This window comes from Pipistrellus kuhlii, unplaced genomic scaffold (assembly GCF_014108245.1).
Source record: "Pipistrellus kuhlii isolate mPipKuh1 unplaced genomic scaffold, mPipKuh1.p scaffold_m20_p_2, whole genome shotgun sequence".
Classification (NCBI taxonomy): domain Eukaryota; kingdom Metazoa; phylum Chordata; class Mammalia; order Chiroptera; family Vespertilionidae; genus Pipistrellus; species Pipistrellus kuhlii.
In genome coordinates, this window is record NW_023425515.1 from 180160607 (window position 1) to 180180447 (window position 19841).

General features: G+C 51.6%; 1 protein-coding gene across 1 annotated transcript in view; it reads left to right on the plus strand.

Moving 5' to 3' along the window:
* Positions 1-5821: 5821 nt before the first annotated feature.
* The window catches only part of SLC9A1 (solute carrier family 9 member A1), a 53209-nt gene continuing 39189 nt past the window's right edge, over positions 5822-19841 (plus strand). Inside the window, exon 1 of the mRNA XM_036447406.2 lies at positions 5822-6993. Coding sequence (XP_036303299.1) covers positions 6642-6993 — 352 coding nt within the window. The 5' untranslated portion in view covers positions 5822-6641. The remainder of the gene's footprint in view (positions 6994-19841) is intronic.

The window sequence follows — 19841 nt, forward strand, 5'->3', positions numbered from 1 at the left end:
AAGTTCTGTGGGTAGAATGTGCCCCTGATAGGGTGTGATGAGAACAGCATTTCACCTCCGAGTTGTTCTTCCCCTAAACCCATAACTCCTGTCTAGTCATGAGAAAGATATTAAATAAGTCCAAATCGAGAGGCATTCTGCAAAATATCTGACTAGGGCTCCTCAAGACTATCAAGGTCATAGGAACAAGAAAGGATGAGAAGCTGTCCCGACCAGAGGTGACTAGAGACATGGAGAGTAAATGCAACGTAGGATCCTGGGCTGGGAAAGCCTGGGGTTCCGTTTGGACATGTTGAGTCTAAGATTTCTCTTGGACAACCAGGTGGATGTGTCAAGTGATCAGTTGGATGTGGTAGTCTGAGGTTTAGAACAGAGAAGATAAAAATTGATGCATTGTCTGCATATAGATGCTATTTGAAATCACAAGAAAGGATAAGATCATCAGAGAAATTAATATACTAAGTAGATACAGAATGTGAAAAGTTGAGAACTGAACCTGGGGACCTAACATTTAGAAGGTGTTGCTGCAACCAGTTGGCATGGCTCAGTAGTTGAGCATTGACCTATGAACCAGGAGGTCATGGTTCAATTCCTGGTCAGGGCATATGCCCGGGTTGTAGGCTTGATACCAGTAAGGGGCATGCAGGAGGCAGCTGATCAATGATACTCTCTCATCATTGTTGTTTCTATCTCTTTCCCTCTGGCTGCTTTGTTAAGAGGAGGTTGCTAAAGGATATTATAATAATCTGGGCAAGAAATGGTGGTGGCTTGGACCAAAGTGGTAGCATTGGAGGTGGTAAGAAGTGGTTGGGTTATGTATACATTTGAAAGTTCGAATTGACATTATTTGCCGAGGACTGACATGAAAAAAAGAAAGAAACCATTCAAAGTCAAGGGAAACAACAGCACATTCAAACAAACAAGTGGGACTGCATCAAACTAAAAAGCTTCTGCACAATGAAAGAGATCATTATCAAAATGAAAAGGTGACCTACTAAATGGGAGAAGACATTTGCTGATCATACATCTGATAAGGGGTTAACATATAAAATATATAAATAATTCATAAAACTCAACAATAAAAAAAAAACAAGCAACCCAATTTTAAAATGGGCAGAGAATTTGAACAAACATTTTTCCAAAGAAGAGATACAGATGGCCAAAAGGCATATGAAAAGATGTTCAACCTCACTAATTATTAGGAAAATACAAGTGATGGAGAGAATTTGGAGAAAAAGGAACCTTTGTACATTGCTGGTAGGCCTGTAAGTTAGTGCAGCCACTGTGGGACACAGTATGGAGATTCTTCAACAGATTAAGATAAGAAATGCCATATCATTTCACTCATATGTAGAAACTAAAAAAAATTATAAAAAACTAAAGCAAACAAAATAAAACAAAAACAAATGCATAGAGAGAACAGATGGGGGTTACCAGAGGAGAAGAGGGTTAGGGATGGGTGAAATAGGGGGAGGGGTTATTTTATGGTGATATATGTGATGGATGGTATTGGGAGTGATCACTTTGTAGTATGTACAGATGTCAAATTATAATGTTGTGACTATTAAACAAAACAAAACAACAAAAAACAAACAAAAAAAAAAGAAAGGAAGGAAGGAAGGAACGAAGAAAGGAAGGGAAACAATGACTCAGATTTTTGACCTGAGTACATAAGTGGAAGGAGTGACTGTTTCCTAGACTGGTCACCCCAAACTGACCTCTCCTGAAGGCCTGTGTCCCCCCCAACTGCCCTTCCCTACAGGACCAGTCGCCTCCAACTTCCCTCCTCTGCTGGCCTGGTCAACCCTAACTACCCACAACTGCCCTCCCCTGCAGGCCATCTTGTAGCGGCCATCTTGTGTCCACATGGGGCGGCCATCTTTGACCACATGGGGGCAGCCATCTTGTGTCTTGGAGTGACTATCAATTTGCATATTACACTTTTATTAGACAGGATACACACACATACACACACACACACACACACACACACACACACATATATATATATATATATATATATATATATATAGAGAGAGAGAGAGAGAGAGAGAGAGAGAGAGAGAGAGAAGGAAGGAAGAAGGGAGGGAGAGAGTTGCTGAGGAGGAGGAAGAGGAGAAGGGGAAGCATTCAGCAACAGGAGACTGAGCAGGAACAGTCAGTAAAATGGGAGGAAAACCAAGAGAAAAACCAGGAGAGAGGGGGATCTGATCAGCTAACTGAGGAAAGTGTTTCAGGAAGGAGAAAGTGGGGTAGGATGGCCCAGCAGTCTAAGAAATAGAGAATGATTAAATGTGTTGAGGTTGCTGATAGGTAAAGAAAAATAAGGACCGAGACAGACATCACCATTTGATTGAGCAATATGTGCCACTTAAAATATATCACTTTGGCATACAGATTATTTTTAGCTGAAAGCAGTTGAGAAGAAGCAGATCTGGGAAAAGCTCTGCCTCCCTCTATTTGTATAAAAGTAGGACAAAAATTGACAGAAGTGTCCCTCTCTACCAGAAAAATTAAGTTATTCACCAGAGACAACTTTGGACCTTTATCAGCCTGGAGACAGCACCAGAGGAATCTATAGAACAAACTTTATTAACTAGCTTTTATCTACCAATAGTTTCCCACAATTTGCTACCACTAAATGCAGGTCCTTTTCCTTCGTCTTGTCACTTCTCTAAAAATGTATTGTTCCTTTTCTAAGATGCTATATAAGCCCAAGTTCTAACTAAACCTTTGAGTCACTCATCTCTGGATACACAATGAACATATTTCTGAACTTCTGCTTTTCTCTCGTCGATGTGTACTTGGCCAGAACTTTTCCTCCCCTACAGAGGTCCTTAGTGATATTGATAAGAGCAAATTAGGTACAGTATTTAGGTATGAAGACCTAATTGGACCAGATGAAAGAGAATGGGAGGAGAAAAAATGATGCAAACACTGTAGACAATTCTCTCTCAAGTTTTTGGCAGGAACTGGAAGGCAGGTAGAGGTGAAGATGTTGGTGTTAAAATGTCAAAATAATACATATATGCATGATAGAGGTTGCCCATCATTGGTAGAGGTGACATGCATTTCATTCATGATAACTGATCAGGTAGCTGCTGGGTGCTGTTCTAAGTGCATTGATTAATATCCTCATACATTGATTAATAGCCCCATTAAATTGTCATTACCCCTCTCCCCCAGATTATGGAGGGAGAAACTGTGGAACAGGGGGGTTGATTGATTTACCGAAGGTCATACCATTAGTGAGTGATGGCGCTGGGATTTGAACCTAGGTAACATGGCTATCTACATTAGGCCACGCCTATACTTAACTTTTATTCTATAACTGCCTGGTCTGGGCTGGATCTTGGCCATGAGCTGCCTAGCTAATTTCTCCCGAGTGCTCTTTCCTGATTTCTGTCATGATGCTACAACCTTGTCCAGGCTATGGAGGACCTCAGGGCTGACCCTCGTGGAAGCTGCCACCTCCTGAGGGATCACCGAGAATGAAGTGAAGGAGGGACTGAGAGTAGGGCAGGTGGGAGCACAACAGTGAACATTGCCCTCAAGACTGGAAAGGATTAGAGGTCTCAGGGTTCTGATCTCATGTCACTTGTGGAAAGTCTCTCTGCTAGTCCCGCCCTTTCCCTCTCTTTTTTTGACCTGTGGTGTTTTAAAATAGTTCTGGATTCAGACACTAGAAAGCTGACTTGAGTTCAGGATCTGCTACCTAATAGCTGTGTGACCTTGGCCAAATGGCTTCATGTCTGAGTCTGTTTTTTTTAACCTATAAAATGAAAATTAATAATAGCTACTATCTATTGTGCCATCACTATGTACCAGGACTAGGGTCATTGATCAACGTGGGGCATTTGGTTGTGAACTCAAAGGGACTGAACCATTGTGAGGCATTATCATCATTATTCTGATCCTTGCCCTAAATGCTATTTCTTTGCTTATTCCAAGTATAATTGATGTTTTCTTTTCACCTGCTCCCAGGTGACACAAGGTCCTTGGCTTTCTCTGAAGACTCCTTTAGGCTCTTCGATCATCTCTCAAGTGGCGGGACCTGTGCCAGGAGAAGATGAGGTACAGAGAATTAAGTTTAATGTCAGCTTCTCAGTCACCATCACATTACTCTATTACTTTAATATACCTGTTCGTGAAAGGATATCATATCTTGAGAAAAGCACACAAATCATGAGTGTTTGATGAATTATCACAAAACAACTACCTCTGCGTAACTTTTGTAACCACCACCCAGTAAAGAAATAGAACATTATCAGCACCCTAGAAGCCCTCATTGTGCCCACTTTGTGCCCCCTCCCAGTCACTTCCACGTCCCTCCTCCCATGTCTTATCTCTGTGTTGCCAGAGCCTAGCACAAAGCCCTGCCACGAGGCCCAGTAAATATTTGCTAAATTGAACCGAATGCCTTTGGAGCTAGTTACCTTGATTTTCTTGGCCTTGATTTACTCTTCTGAAAAATAGGGCTAGAATGTCAGTAATTTCTTAATTTTTTTCTTTTAATATTTCCCCCCCCCATTGATTTCAGAGGGGAAGGGAGAGGGAGAGAGAGACAGAAACATCAATGATGAGAGAGACTCATTGATTGGTTGCTTCCTCCATGCCCCCTACTGGGGATCAAGCCCGAAACCAGTTCATGTGCCCTGATCAGAAATCCTGGTTCATAGGTTGATGCTCAACCACTGAAGCATGCTGGCTGGGCCAGTCAATGGTTGTTTTTAAAAACTTTACAGTGATTCCAGCAACGATGACCTCTTGAATCTTACCAATTCCAGCCAACACTATACATTGAAATCTCAATTCCACTACTGCTGTGGGTTGAATTGTATCTTCCCAAAAGACATGGATGTTCAAACCACCAGTACCTATGAACGTGGTCTTATTTGGAAATAGTGTTATTGAAGATAATCAAGTTAAGTTGAGTCCATTAGGGTGGACCCCTAATCCAGTCTTACTGGCAACCTTATAAAAAGGGGAGATTTAGACTCAGAGACAGTGACATAGGGAGGTTGCCACGTGAAGACAGGAGTTATGCTGCTACGATCAGTGAACACTAAAGATTGTCCATGAAGCACCAGAAGCTGGAAGCACGGAATAGAAGTTCCCTCACAGCCTTCAGAAGGAACCAACTCTGCCAACACCTTTATTTCAGACCTCTAACCTTCAGAATACGAGACAATACATTTCTGGTGTGTGTGTGTGTGTGTGTGTGTTTTTAAGCCATCTCCTTTGTGGAATTTTGTTACAGCAGCGCTAGCAAACTGATACAACTATTGACATACTAGCTAAGGAACTCTTTTTCACCCTTTTTCTTATGTGCAAAACTGAAACCATAATAATAGTTCTATGTGCTGGACCTCTATTCTACACCCTTCACACAGATGATCTCATTCGGTCATCTCAGTAAGCCTCTGATAGACATTGCTGCCATTACCACTTACTTTGCAGATGAAAAAGTGTGGGGCAGGGAGGTTAAGTAACTTGCTCAAGGTCACATGGTAACCAAATACATAGGATAATAATGTACCCTGCATAAGACTAATGGGAAGCCTTATGAGCCTGCGGGTGTGGATGTGAAAGCGCTTTGTAAACAATAAAGCATTTTACCCCTGTTGGATGGAACCTCTGTACATCCAGGACTTTGCTTGTGTGTGTGCCCTCACCGCTCCTCCTTTCCCTTCCTACAGAACGTAACACTTCCTTCCGCCGGCGGCCAGGGGTCGCTGCGCCGCACGGCCGCTGACAGGTCGCTCTAGCCCGCTCACGCTGGAAGCTCGTTGGTGCCTATAAATGGCAGTGACCGGCTCAGCTAGGCACCAGCCCATCGCCGCCGGGGCTGCACCCGGCGCAGGAACCAGAGCTGGATCTAGGCGTCGGGAAGCCGAAGCTGGGCCGGGGCGGAGCGCAGCGCCGCCGCGCCGGGGCCGCCAGGAGGGCCGCGTTGCCGGGGGCCCACCGCGAGCGCTCTCCCGCCGGGCCGCCCGCCCCCGCGCCCCCCCGCCCCCCATTTCCCTGGAATCTCAGCCCGGCGCGCCTGCACCCCGGCGCTCCTCTGGGTGGGGAAGCTCCCGGCGGCTCTCTGGCTTCCCTCCTTCCTCGCAGCCCGGGCTCCCAGCCCCCTCGCTTCTTTTCCTGGACTGGGTCCCACCCGCTTCTGCCTTCCTCCTTTAGCTCAGGTTCCCCGCTCCTTCCCGCAGTCCGCTTCTCCCCTCAGTCACTTTCTCAGCCCGGGTCCCAGCCTTCCCGCTTCCTTGTCCTTGCCCGGGGTGCAACCGATCCTGCTCCTTCCTCTGCTTAGGCGCGATCTAGCCCCCACTCTCCTTTCCCCTGGCCTGGAGGTCCAGACCTTTCCGCCTCCTCCTGTGGCCCTTCCTGGGTCCTTGTCCCTCTTCCCCAGTTTGGAGTTCTAGATCGAGAACCCAAGCCTCCCTCCACCCCCAGAGGATTGCTGCCATAACAAAACAAACAAACAAAAAAACCCAAAAAAAGAGACCTCTCCAAAACATGAACTTTTCCTAGAGACGACCGCAGTCTCTCTCCCCACCTGCTGACCCGCTTGCCACCTGATGTCCCAGGTCTTCCTCTCACTTTGCTAAGAGGTCAAGGCCTGCTGGGCTGAGGGAGGTAGGATGCTTCTGTGGTCTGGCGTCTGGGGTCCCCCTCTGCCTCGAGCCTTGCCTTCGTTGCTCGTGGTGGTGGCCTTGGTGGGGCTACTCCCTGTGCTCAGGAGCCATGGCCTTCAGCCCAGTCCCACTGCCAGCACCATCCGAGGCTCAGAGCCCCCTCGAGAACACTCCATCGGGGACGTCACCACCGCGCCACCGGATTTCACCCCTGGGAGCCCCCTGGTTAACCATTCCATCACTGAAAGTGGCTCCAAACTCCCAAAGTCCTTTCCAGTCCTGGATATCGACTATGACCATGTGCGCATCCCCTTCGAGATCGCCCTCTGGATCCTGCTGGCCTGCCTCATGAAGATCGGTAAGTCCAGCCTGCTCGGATGCATCCGCTGCCACCAAACCGCTGAGCTGCTTGCCCCATCCTTACCCCTCGAGGCAGGAATCAAGGTCTGGACTCCTGTAAGGTAGGCAGCCTCCATCCCGTCATCTTGGTCCTTCTCAAGCTTGAGCTCTGTGGCCTCTGTGCCTGAGACCTCCCAAGCATTGTGCACGGGAAAGAACAGGATGAGAGCATGAGATGCTTCTGATACGAGGGATTTCAGCCAGACTACCAGGCCTGGCAAGTCTCCTCTGGCGGGACCAGACCCTCAGGGGAGCCAGGCACCCCGCTTTGTGGAAGGCAAAGAGAAATGTCTTCCAGCAAGTTGTTGTCTGTCAACAGCAACCAGTGCAATCAGATGCTTCATGGGAGGGTTTACCGGGTGGAGTATGTTTCTCCTTTGCCCGAGGAGTTTGATTATAGTGGGAGGAGGAGGGAGGGTCAGTCTCGTGCTGGAGACTTAGAGGTGTGGTAGAACGTGAGGGATCCCGGTATTTCCACCTTCCTTTATCCCTGAAATATTACCTATCAGCTTTGCTTGCCCTGGCTTCTCCTTCTTGTGTGAGGGTCAGTTTCCGTCTCAGACATGCTATTCTCTGAACAGTTCATGGGACAGGGAACCCTGTGGTGTCTGTAGTTTGTGTTGGTGGAGGAGAGCGGAGGCAGTGGGTCTGGCCCCAGCTTACTTCCAGGTTGGCACCTGGCTGCCTCTCAGGGTGGTGCCTGAGCTGGCCCGTCACATTGGCCTGCTGCTCACCCAAGTGGGAGGAGGGCAGGTGGAGGGGTTCAGGATGTTCTGGTCTGGGGAGACTTGGACAAGTTCTTTTTGGGAGAAGGAAACAGGGTTGGTCTCCTTGCGGGGCCTGAGCTCTGTGTTCTGTGGGTGATTGATGGAGCTCACCGGAGCCTGCAGAGCCCAGAGCTCCCTGGAAGGAGGGGGGGGGGGGGTGTGGGGGAGGGGTACTTTGAAAGCTGACTTTGCTTTCTGAGCCCCAGCCAGCTGTGGAAGGCATGAGGGCCTGGTGCCCTGGCGGTTTGGGTTTGGGGAGTTGGTGACTCTTGGCAGGAAGCCTTGCAGCTTTCCCAAGGACATGCAGGAGCCGAGTGGCAGTGCCGGCCGGTGTGAGGCGGGCTCCGGGACATGCTGCAGGAAGGCGCTCTGTTGTGACACATCCCAAACGGAGCCTGCTTCCTGGTGCAGGATGTTCCGGCCTGAGGAGAGCTGTGACCGTGGCAGGGCCCGGCCTGTTCATGGACCTGGGCCATGGGCACCTATACCCTGGTGGCAGCCAGGAAAAATCCAGGACTGGGCAAAGGGAGCCATGTGTACTGATGCTGACACATAACATGACCTTGAACGAGCCGGGCCCTTTTTCTGCAGGTCTCGCCCACCTGCGAAACGGGCAAGAATCTCAGTGTGACCACATCAACCCAGTCATGAAACCTATGTTTTAATTTGTCGTAAGAAACCGAAGTGACCTCGATGTGTCATTTACTTGTGTGAGACCCGGAAGCGACCTCCCAAGCACTGTCTATAAATGGCCCTCCCTCTCCAATCACCTCTCCTTTCAGCCACTCCTGCCATGGTGGCAGGGCCCTGGGGACTGGCACACACATGGCAGGTCTCAGTGACTTCTGGTGGGATGTCAGCATGACCATAAAGATCCTACTGTGGGCAGTCAGGAGTTTGTCCATATAGACCTGGTATCTCTGGTTCTAATTGGGTCAGGCTTGGCCTGCTTTGTCCCCGCCAGAACCTGTGCCAGGGACCCTGGGCAGCAGGAGAACAGAGGTGGTGCCATGGCAGGGGTATTAGTCTAGAATAGGGGTGTCGAACTCAATCAGAGAAGGGGCCAAAATCTAAAATCCAGCCTAAATTGCGGGCCGAATGGTTTACTGAACAGTCATAAACTGTCATTGTGATGGAAACGCAGCGGAGTGCAGTGATGACAGCGCGGTGTGGGCCACATTGCAAGGCCTGGCGGGATGGATTTGGCCCGCGGGCCTTGTGTTTGACACATGTGGTCTAGAAGTTAGGAAACTTGGCTTCTCACCCTGCCTCTCTCTGTGACCTTGGACCTGTCACCCATCTCCACTTGTTAGTGGACCCAGGTGGCTCCTTCTGACCATTTCTGCCACTTCACTGACTTAGGGAACCCTGGCCAGTCATTCGGCCTGGGGACCTCAGCTGTCCTGTTGTAAAATGAGGAGGTTGGATACGATCTCTGAAGGCCTTCACAGTTCCAAAAGCCTGTGTTTCGGGCTTTGGGGGACATTTTTCCTGTGTCTGAAAACAGAGGCGTCCTAGCATCTGGCCATCCCGGGAAGGAAATCCATCGAGAGCGATGTGACCGAGAGATCGCCGGGGTCCCCGTTCAAGTGACACAAGGGGCAGCCCGTGCTTTCCTTCTCCCTTTGCGGCGTAGCAGTGAGGTCAGATAAGGGCTTTTCCACTTGCCTCGCTGTGCCTCCATTTCCTCTTGTATAAAATGGGGAAACGATACTATCTACTGTAGCGCCTCCTGATGTGCTGATGACACGAATACCCGTCAAGTTGTCTTTGTGCCCACAGGGAGCACTCAGCCAGTGGCAGCTGGGTTGGTATTTCAGTCACCTAAGGGCATCCCCACCTCAGCCTCCTACCGCATCCTTTGAGGCCGGAGGATTACAAATCTCTCCTCCCTGGGCTGCCACCGGGTGTCAAGGTTTGGGGGTGTGTCCGCTGACTTTGTTTTCCTTTCACGTAAGCTGCCTCTCAGGTGGGAGGGACATGGCACACCAACCGACTTCGGAGGTGGGGTGGGGGGCTGAGAGCATGCTCCCTCTGCACTCCCCAAGAGCCTTGGGGTTCATGTTGGGGTCCTGCCTGTTCTCTCCGCGCCCCAGTGTGGGCAGCGGCTACGTGGGAGCCCTCATTCTGTCACCTGTGGCAGCCGCTTCCCTTGCACGGTGCCCCTCCTGTAAGAACGGGAGTGCGGTGTGCAGTCCTCATTCTGCCCTCAGCAGGAGCGGAGCCTTCGGCAGACAGAGATGGGTGTGGGGGGGCGGGGGCGGAGCTGAAGTTTCAGAGTAGATGCTCTGGCTTCTCTAACCGATTCAGGGGGTGAGTGGGCTGGTCACTTCCCTTCTCTGGCCTTTTTTTTGTTGTCTCTGCAATAGTCAGGCACCCTTGGTGGGGCGGGGCTGGTGGTGGGAAGGGGTCTAACTACTGGGAGAACTAGGAGAGTGACCCCACGCCTTGGGCTAAGGTCCGTTCTCCTCGCCCACCGCCCATTGCGATTCGGACCCTGCGTGAATTCCGCCCTGTCCCCAGTTCACCCGGCTCCCTGTCCAGTGCTCGTGCCAAGGCAGAGCCTCCCTGTAACCCAGCTCGCCGCTGGCACCCACCGCATTTGTTTGTCCATCTCCCTGACCCGGAACTCCTGGCAGAGGCCCGGGAGCCCAGAAAGCAGGTATTCCTGTTGTCGCCTGACCAGAGGCAAAAAAAGCCTGCCTTTGTCCCTTTCCGCCTTATAGCTTGTTTTGGTCTTTACAAGGTGCATCCTGACATTTACTCTCAGGACAAGCTTGTGCGCAGAGGAGAATGGGAGCCATTATCGCCCTCTTCACGTATGTGGACATCAGAGCCAGCAACGGGCTTCCTTTAAAAATAAGGTTAGACCTTTCCTCTCCCTCTTAAAGGAAGAAAGGAACAGCTTAAAGGTCACCCTGAAACTGGTACAAGAAGCCCGGATGGGATCTTTCTGAAAAGAAAGAAGTGACCTTTTGCTCTTGGAGAAAGTAGCTGAGTGACTGCAGGACAGTGGAGGGAGGGCACCTGAGGACTAGGAGGAAGCATTCGGGTAGAACACGTGTCTCTGAAAGGGCCAGGGCTGGTGTTTGCGGGCCTGAGATGGTCATTTTGCTTGGAGTTCATTTAGCTGAGCACCCACGAGGCACGCCTTGCCTCTGGGCCCCGCCCCGCCCCACCCGCCCCTCCAGCTCTGGTGGCAAGGGGAGACATGGCCAGCAAGCCTGGACCAGGCACCTTGTTCCTCTGAACCTGGCTCGCCTCATTGGTGAGGTGACATGCCATCTCTGCTTTCTAGGCACCCCCGGCATTTCTGTAGGACCTGTGTAGAGATTGGGTGTGGGCATGCCCAGCCCAGTGCGCCGCTCACTGTGGCAGGTCTCAGGGCCTGTTCAGATTCCTCCCCCTTTGGGCGGTCTTCCCAGCCCACTCCAGCCACAGCAGTTGCTTTCGCGTCTCCCCCTGAACCCATCTCCCTTATTGTTTATCCACAGCGTTGGCATTAGGCCTCGCCTGCCCTGTGACATCTCTTCTGTGGTGTGTGTGTGTGTGTGTGTGTGTGTGTATGTGTTTTAATAAGAGTAACCATTTTATTGAGTATCTACAGAGTAGAGTCAGGCACTTTGTAAAAGTGGTCTCATTCAATCCCCACTAAAATCATACGAGATAAAGGCTCTCTCTGTTTGGCAGACGAGGAAACAGCTCACAGAGGTTCGCTGCTGTGAGGCTGAATTGCTGCTTATTTTCTGTCTGAGTCTTGGCATAGCCGCCTCGAGGGCTGCAGTTACGTCTCCTGCCCCTCACACTCCCCTTGGCGGATGCCCATGGCCCTGCACTGAGTAGGTGCCCAGGTCACTGCACCTGCCCTGGGAGCTGTACCCGTCCTTAGGGACAGGGCAGATGCCGATGGTGGGAGCCCTCTCCCAGCCCTGAGGAGACGGGACGGGTTCTCTGTGCTGGCTTTGGGCCCATACTCCGTCCCTATGAGTCCGCATGGGTGCAGCCGAGGCTGGGCCTGTCCCTTGTCCTCTGGCAGTGACCTTGCCATCTCTTTGCTGGTGCCCTCTCAGTAGTCTGACTGCTTCCCTGCTTGGCAGGAGGGTTTCCGGGAAAGGGTGGTACCCTTTATCCAGCAGGGGTGGCTCACCTGTTGTGATCTCCCGCCTGGGCAGAAAGGGTGCTGGGTTGCTTTTGGTCCCCCTCGGGGCTCAGCAACATCCCTGGGAGGCAGCTCCGTGTTGGCATCAGGTGGCACCGCGTTCTTTATCCCTAAAAGGCAGGCGGAGTGGAGTAGTAACGCTTGTGGGTACTGTAACCTGCGAATACGGTAGTATTTAATTCTGGCCATCTCAGGGAAGGGCCTGTGGGTGAGAGCAGCAGGTGATATTGGTGGGCCATTTGGTGCATTGAGAGGATCGAGGGGAATCAGAGATCCAGAAGGGCTCCGAGGAGAGTAAGTGAGCAGACACATCCATGCTGGCAGCCTGATGGTCATCGGGAGGCACACCAGTTCTGCAGGAGGAAGGGCTGGAGGAGGGGGTGACCGAGGGGTCAGGCCAGCACAGGTCTGCGTTCTGACCATCCCCTTGAACACATCCTGAAGGAGGAGCATGAGAGCTGGACTCAGAGCTCTCTCTGTGGAGCAACGGACCTTTGAAATGGAGGGCTTTTCCTTTCCCGTGAAGTGTTGTAGGTCCTCCAGGAGGAGAAAGGAGAGGCAGAGAAGCGAATTAAAACAGAAAATATACCCGGTTGTTGTGGCTCAGTGGTTGCTCGTTGACCCATGAACCAGGAGATCAGGGTTTGATTCCAAGTCAGGGCACATTGCCCAAGTTTTGGGCTCGATCCCCAGTAGGGGGCGTGTAGGAGGCAGCCGGTCAGTGATTCTCTCAACTTGGATGTTTCAATCCCTCTTTCCCTCTCCCTTCTTCTTTCTGACATCATTAAAAACAAATAAATAACAACAACAGAATCACACAGAAAAGATGCTGGATGGAAGGGAGAGGGGAGGTGAAGAGATCCGAGGTCTGGTCCTAGCTCTTTGTGCCTCGCTGTGTGACCTTACGCAAGGCACAACCTCTCTGAGCCCGTGTCCTAATTTGTAATATTGTGTTACGTATTTGTTCATTACATGAGCCAGCACTTATTGACCGCCTGTTTCACAGGCTGTGCCGGGTACTGGCACAGCTAGAAAACATTGGGGTCTAAGCCGAGATCCGTCTGTCTGACTCGGAGCCCATGTTTTCTTTATCATCACGCCCTGACTCCCTCCCTTTCAGGTCAGAAGTTTTATTCCCCACATCATTTTGAGCAGGGAAGGCTGAGAGGTTTTAGTATTTCACGTCTTGGATGCTCTCTGTGGATCATTTCTTGGGTTTGGGGGGAGACTGTGACCCTCCTCTAAATCTCACTGGGAGGCAAACAGTCCTCAGAGCTGGCTGGCAGTGAGAAGCACAGGAGGAGCTGGGAATCGGAGCTGAGGGGCGCCAGGCTCCCTATGGGAATGCCAGCCTCTACACAGCTGGCAGGCCTTCCTCCTTCCCTCCCTTTCCCATCCCCCTCCACCCCACCCTCCCTCCCTGGTGGGGAGAAGGCTCACTCAGCAAGCCCGGGGCCTGGGTTATCCCTGAGTCATCCATCGCCTGTGTGGGCCTCATTCTGCAGCACTCATTCCCCCGGCGAACGTCTGAGTCAGACACGTCTCCCCAAGGTTGTCTGCGCGCACCACACCGGGCCAACCCATCTCTTTAGATGCTGATAAACATCAACTGGCGCTTTAAGGCAGCCGGTGATTATACGTGGGTATTTTTAATCTTATGGGCTAATCTAATTTTAACCGAACTGAGTTTTGGGTTGGGCCTGAATCCGTGGCTGCTCCCTTTTCCCTGGGATCACGCTGACTTCATTTTCCTGCCCCTAAAGCTCATCCAGCACGAGGGGCCCGTTCTCAGGGTCTGCTGGGCCAGACCTGACCCCTGGGTTCTGATACCGCCTTGCTGAAAATCTGGAGTTCCCCAAATTACCCCAGCAAGCTTTTTCCCGAAAAAGACGCTTCCTGAAGCAGCTCTACGTGGGGCTCCGAATGAGAGGTCCTGTTCCTTCCTGGGCCCCCTTCCTGATCTCTTGGGGGACACTTGCCCCTCAGGCCGGGCTGGCCCGTCCCCGTCCCCGGGGCTCAGGCTGTCTGAGACCAGGCCGCTGCAGGCGGAGAGGTGACATCACCGCTGTGCATAAGGGCCCACAGACTCACCAAAATAATAGACAGCTAACACTAACATAGCACTCGCCTTGTGCCAGACAAAGTTAAATAAAGGCTGTGTCTTTGTGCTGGCCAAGCCAAGACTGGGAGCAGCTAATTAATTCGTCTGCTTAAGCTGGGGTGCAAGAGCAGGTCAGCTGGAATATCCATCCGGCATTTCACTTGTGGCTCATCGGGGAGCCAACAAGAGTGAAACCCCAGCCCCGCTCATTAAGAGCCCCCGGGCAGCCGAGGAGAGAGTGGTTGACCTGCGCGCAGGGCTGGGCAGATTCCTGGCTGAAGCAGTGTTCTGAGGAACAGTCGGTCCCCAAGGCCAGGGGTGGTTCGGGAAGGCTTCTCAGAGGAGGCGGAGCTTGAGCCAGTCTTGAAGGGTAGAGAAGTAGATAAGCAGGCGTGACCGGGACAGCTATTCTTAGGACAGATTCCTATAAGAACGTAAGCCCCTTGAGGACGCCGCGCCAGAATATTTGCGGAATGAATGAAGGCTTGATTGATTCAGGGTCCACATGAAGCATCTGGCCACACAGAAACCGGTTTGACTGCTCAGTGAGGAGGGAGAGCGAAGTTTGGAGAGGCTGGTCACCAGCCCGAAGGCCAGGCCCGGGAGCAGAATGAGCTCGGGAAGCGACAGCTGATGCTTTCTGTGTGTGTGTCTCCGTCCCTCCCGGCTGCCTGCAGCTGGCTCTGATGAACGGAGGGTCCTGCCAGGGCGCGGCGGGGTCCGCCTGGAAAAGTCTGGGTTTGTTTGGTCGGCTGTTGATTTGTGTAAGTAAAAGCAAGACACCAGAGCTTCCTCAGGGGGCTGCCAAGAGCCCTAATTGAATTGAGCTTTTCCCCGGGAAGACTCCTCAAACCATCAACCACACGGTGACTGTGAATTACTGAGACGCGTGGCCATAAACCACACAAAGCAACCTCATTACAGTTGCACCTGGACAGGTTGACTTATGGCTTCTCTTTGTTTTTATGTGTGTGTTGGGAGTGGATTGGAGCCAGAATCTCCTTTCTGTGGCAGATTTGTTTTTATTTTTATAATATGAATAAATAAAACATATACATGGTAAAAAAACAAACAAAAAAAACACCCCACAAAAACAAAAACCCAAACAAAAACAAACCCCAGGAATACAGAAGGGTAGTAAGGTACAAAGTAAAAGTTCCCCTCCTCACTTCTCTGACCACCCCCACTGTCACACTCCCCAGAGGCCAGTACTGTTAACTTTCTTTCTTTCTTTTTTTAATATATTTTACTGATTTTTTACAGAGAGGAAGGGAGAGAGATAGAGAGCTAGAAACGTCGATGAGAAAGAAACATCGACCAGCTGCCTCTTGCACATCCCCTACTGGGGATGTGCCCGCAACCAATGTACATGCCCTTGACCGGAATCGAACCTGAGACCTTTCAGTCCGCAGACCGATGCTCTACCACTGAGCCAAACCGGTTTCGGCAGCACTGTTACCTTTCTTGTGTATCTTTTCAGAAATTCTCTATGAATATATGAGTGTGGGAGTATGAGGGCAGGCTTAATTTTCATAAAGCCATTTGTAAAGGGACAGAGCTCTAGGCTGGGAATTGGGGATCTGGGTCCTCTTTCTTACATATTGATGTATGATAAGTCATTTTGCCACCCTGGGCCTTAGTTTCCCTGTCTGCCAATTTCCAGTGTTGTCTCTGGAAAGGCAGTCATCCCAGGGCGCCCTCTGCTCTGGGGAGGCCTGGGCAGACTCGTGAGGCCCGTGGAACCCATTCTTTGGGGGATGTGCCACTGCTGTCATGATCCCTGGCTTCAGAGAACAGACTCCTCGAGTACAAAATGGTGGTCAGTTCCACCTCCAGCTCTGGGTTATGGGGTTAAATGGGTTCTCAGAGAGCCCACTTTTTTCTCTTGCTGGGGAAATAAGATAACACACGAGGGAGAAAGCACAGGTGGGAAATTGTGTCACTCAGGCTGGGATGCTGAGGTTATCAGAAAGGGGGAGAGAGGAGGGAAGGCTTCCTGAAGGAGGTGATCTTTTTTAAAATATGTATTTTTTTATTGATTTCAGAGAGAGAAAGGAAGAGGGAAAAAGAGATAGAAAAATGATGAGAGAGAATCATTGATTGGCTGCCTCCTGCATGCCCCTTTTGGGGATCAAGCCCGTAATCCAAGCATGTGTTCTGAATTAAACTCTGACCTCCTGGTTCATAGGTCGACACTCAACCATTGATCCACACTGGCTGGTCGTGAAGGAGGTGATCTTGAGCACTGGGCAGGTGGAGAAGAGGAACACCATTCAGGAGGGCTTTTAGGAGGGATTCTGGCTTAGGTGGGAGAATGAACTGGGGGATCTGCTGTTCTAGTATATAGGTTCCTACGAGACTTCCTCATGCATGATGGAGTTGAAGGGTGCACGGATCCCTAAAGTAGCCTGCAGACATTTATATATGTGCTAGAGGCCTGGTGTATGAAAATTCGTGCACTGGAGGGGGATCCCTTAGCCCAGCCTGCCTCCTCGGACAGTCCAGGAGCCCTCAGGGGCAGGAGGCAACGCCCCATCACACCTCGGCTGGCCCCCCGGTTACCTGAGCCTCAGGTGACCCTGGGCGGCTGGGCGGCTGCCATCCGAGGCTTGCCTGTGCCTCAGGCTGGCTGTTGGCGGCTTGGGGGCTGAGGGAACTTGAGGATTCCTGAGGCAGCCTGCTGCCTGGGCGGGACTGAGGGGACTGGGTGCCACCATCTTGTGGCTGTGGACACCACCATCTTTGAGGGCATGGCAGTCAATTAGCATATTCCCTCCCTAGTGTCTGTGGGCACTGCCATCTTTGAGGGCAGGGCAGTCAATTAGCATATTCCTTCCTTATTGGCTGTGGACACCACCATCTTTGAGGGCATGGCAGTCAATTAGCATATTCCCTCCTTAGTGTCTGTGGGCACTGCCATCTTTGAGAGCGGGGCAGTCAATTAGCATATTCCCTCCTTATTGGCTGTGGGCGCCACCATCTTTGAGGGCGGGGCAGTCAATTAGAATATTCCCTCCTTATTGGCTGTGGGCGCCACCATCTTTGAGGGCAGGGCAGTTAATTTGCATATCCCCTCTTTATTAGATAGGGTGCTTTTATCAGAGGGAGAAGACCCATAGTAGCTACAGATTTTCAGACAGATCTGTGGCTCCCCGAAGGTTAATAGCTTCAGCCTTGTGTGCAGTGGGCATTTGCAGAAAGGTAAAGGCCTTTACTGGGACAAAGTGTTACTAACCCTGGGCTGAGTGGAATTTGCCTGGGGAACTGCTGAATTCCTAGGCTAGAGGAATCTAGTCAGAATGAGTAAGTCGTGTGCTGGGAGGAGAGGAGGGAAAATGACTCTGTAACGTAGAGAAACACTTCCGGGTTGGGGAGCAGAGCAGCGGCAGCAGGCCCCGCCCTCCCCTGTTCGGGCAGGGAAGATCCTGGGTTCCTCCTGCCCTTGGGTTTGCTGGGTTTCTGTGGTGAGCCCTGCGGTAACCCAGGCCCCTGCCCTTTTTCCTAAAGTGGCGAGGGCCCGAACACACCCTGAGTTTTGTTAGGGGGCACAGCTATTATACCTCGGAGGCAGCAGAAGCAAGGGGTTGCCAGTGAAGAGACAGGCTTTGAGGGTGGTGGTAAGCAGCCCCAACTGGCCTCCACTGTTTTCTGAGAAAACCAAGCCCCCATTTGTTGCTCCCACGCTGCTTTTGGAAGTGAAAGTAGAGACTATTATTCTGCCTCTGGAATATTAGAGGTAGACAGGACCTTACTTTAGCCTGTGGCCCAAGGACGCACAGGGGAAATGGAGATGTTTTGATCCAGTCTCCTCGTGTTCCCTTTGAGGCCCAGAGAGATGTACCCAGAACCATGCGTACGTCAGTGGCAGAGGGGGGGCCTTTTCTGTTCTGTTAGCTAACCCCGGGGTCTCTGGGCGGTAAGAACTGGACCAAGAGGAAGGACTATGGTCTATGATGTTGGTATTGAGCATTAGTTGCTCTCTAGTAGCCCTGTAAGGCTAAGGAAGGGCAGCTTCCTGCTGGCGTATCTACCAGAGAACTGTTGATGGCGGGGAAACCCTCTGGCCCAGCCACAAAGGTTCTCGCAGGAGAACCAAGTGAAGAGCCAGCCCGGAGGCTTCTTCCCTCGCCCACCAAACGCCTCAGGCCTTCGAATTCCATCACGGAATAACGTTGAGCCCGCGCGCTGTGCTTTTTATAGCGTCTCTGCCATCAAACCAGGGAATGAGATCTCCTGGGTCCTGGGCCAGGGCCCACGGGACTCTGGGCGCCGTACCCGGTAGGCAGGCTGCCAGGGTGAGGCGGAGCAGCTCACCTGGCTGAGCTCAGGCCCGGCCTCAGGTTACAGCTTAATGGCGCGGGGAGCAGGCACCCTGCCTGGCCCGGCCCGGCCCGCCTGGCCGGGGGAGCTAGCAGAGAGGCAGGAGAACGGCCCTCTCTCAAGGAGTCCAGGAACTGGTTTGAGAAGTGCAATATAGACGCAGAGCAGTGAGGCAGGAGCAAATGGCTGTGATCTGAGGTACAGATGGAATTGTATGAGGTTTCAGAGGAGGCAGAAAGACCTCACCTGGGAGGATGGGGAGTGGCTTTGCGAAGGTGGTAGGTGAACTCCGATTTAGATGAGAAGCTTGAGTAAAACAGCATTTGGGCACCAACAGAAGCTTCTAGTTGGGGACCTTTGGCTTGCACAGTTCAACAGACCTCGCCTCAAATCTCAGCTGTCACCTCGCAGCACCATGACTGGGAGGTCACTTCCCCTCCCTGAGTCGCAGTCTGTTCACTGTAACGGGGGTGACGCCTGGCAGGGGTGCAGGAGGGTGTGGGGAGAGTGCTCTTGTAAGAGGCGGGGTACAGTGCTCGGCACGTTCTGTACACACAGAAAATGGAGGCTCTTAGGAGCCAGCCCCCTTCGGGTCCAGGAGGAAGAGACATACTTTGTTTCCTCGGACTCCCGAGTTTCCCAGGATCTGAATAATCACTCAGCAGTGACGCCCTGCTGTGTGTCCAGTGCTGTGCTGAGTAGGATTCCTCCTTTTATTGAGAACCCCCCTGAGGCGGCAGAGCACTTCCCAGCATGCACCAGGAGACCTTTTGGGGAGATGCCGTTACTCACTGTTACTCACTGTTTTATCGATGAAGAAGCCAGCCCAGCCCAGGTGACTTGCCTAGGGTCATAGTGGCCAGCCTCAGGGCCTCCCATCCCAGTCCCCGTCCTGTCTCTCCCACTTAGCAGGCATTCCACCACCTGGCTGAGACAGGAAGACTTGCCCCTTGAAACGTTTAATGAGCAAAGCACTATTTTGTATGACATCTTGACATGTAGCTATAAAAGCTACACTTTCGCAGAACAGATGACGGTGTTTAAAATAGACCCTGCCATGATGTGCCGGTGTTCAGGGCAGAAGATTCTGCCACTTGGTAACCGCATCCCTCTGTCTGAGCCTCAGTTTCCCCATCGTGTGAAGCATTGTCTCTAAAGCCCACGCACACCACAAGCACCCAGAAACGGGAAGTGGCACTCCCCTGGTCGCACCCCAGGAAGAGGAGGTGAGAGTAGAGTCGAGAAGTGGAGGAGGATTTTAGGGCCAGAGGGCGCTGATTGGGGTAAGGCCGAATGTCACCTGGACTGGGGAGACCGTGAGCCTGTGGGCTGAGGCATCTGAGTTTGGGAGGGGGGGGAGACCCACCCTCCGCAAACCACCCTCCGCAAACCCTGACTCATGCCTGGTAAATGCGGTGCTGAAGGTGAAAAGATGAATAAATTTAATCTCAGCCTCTCAG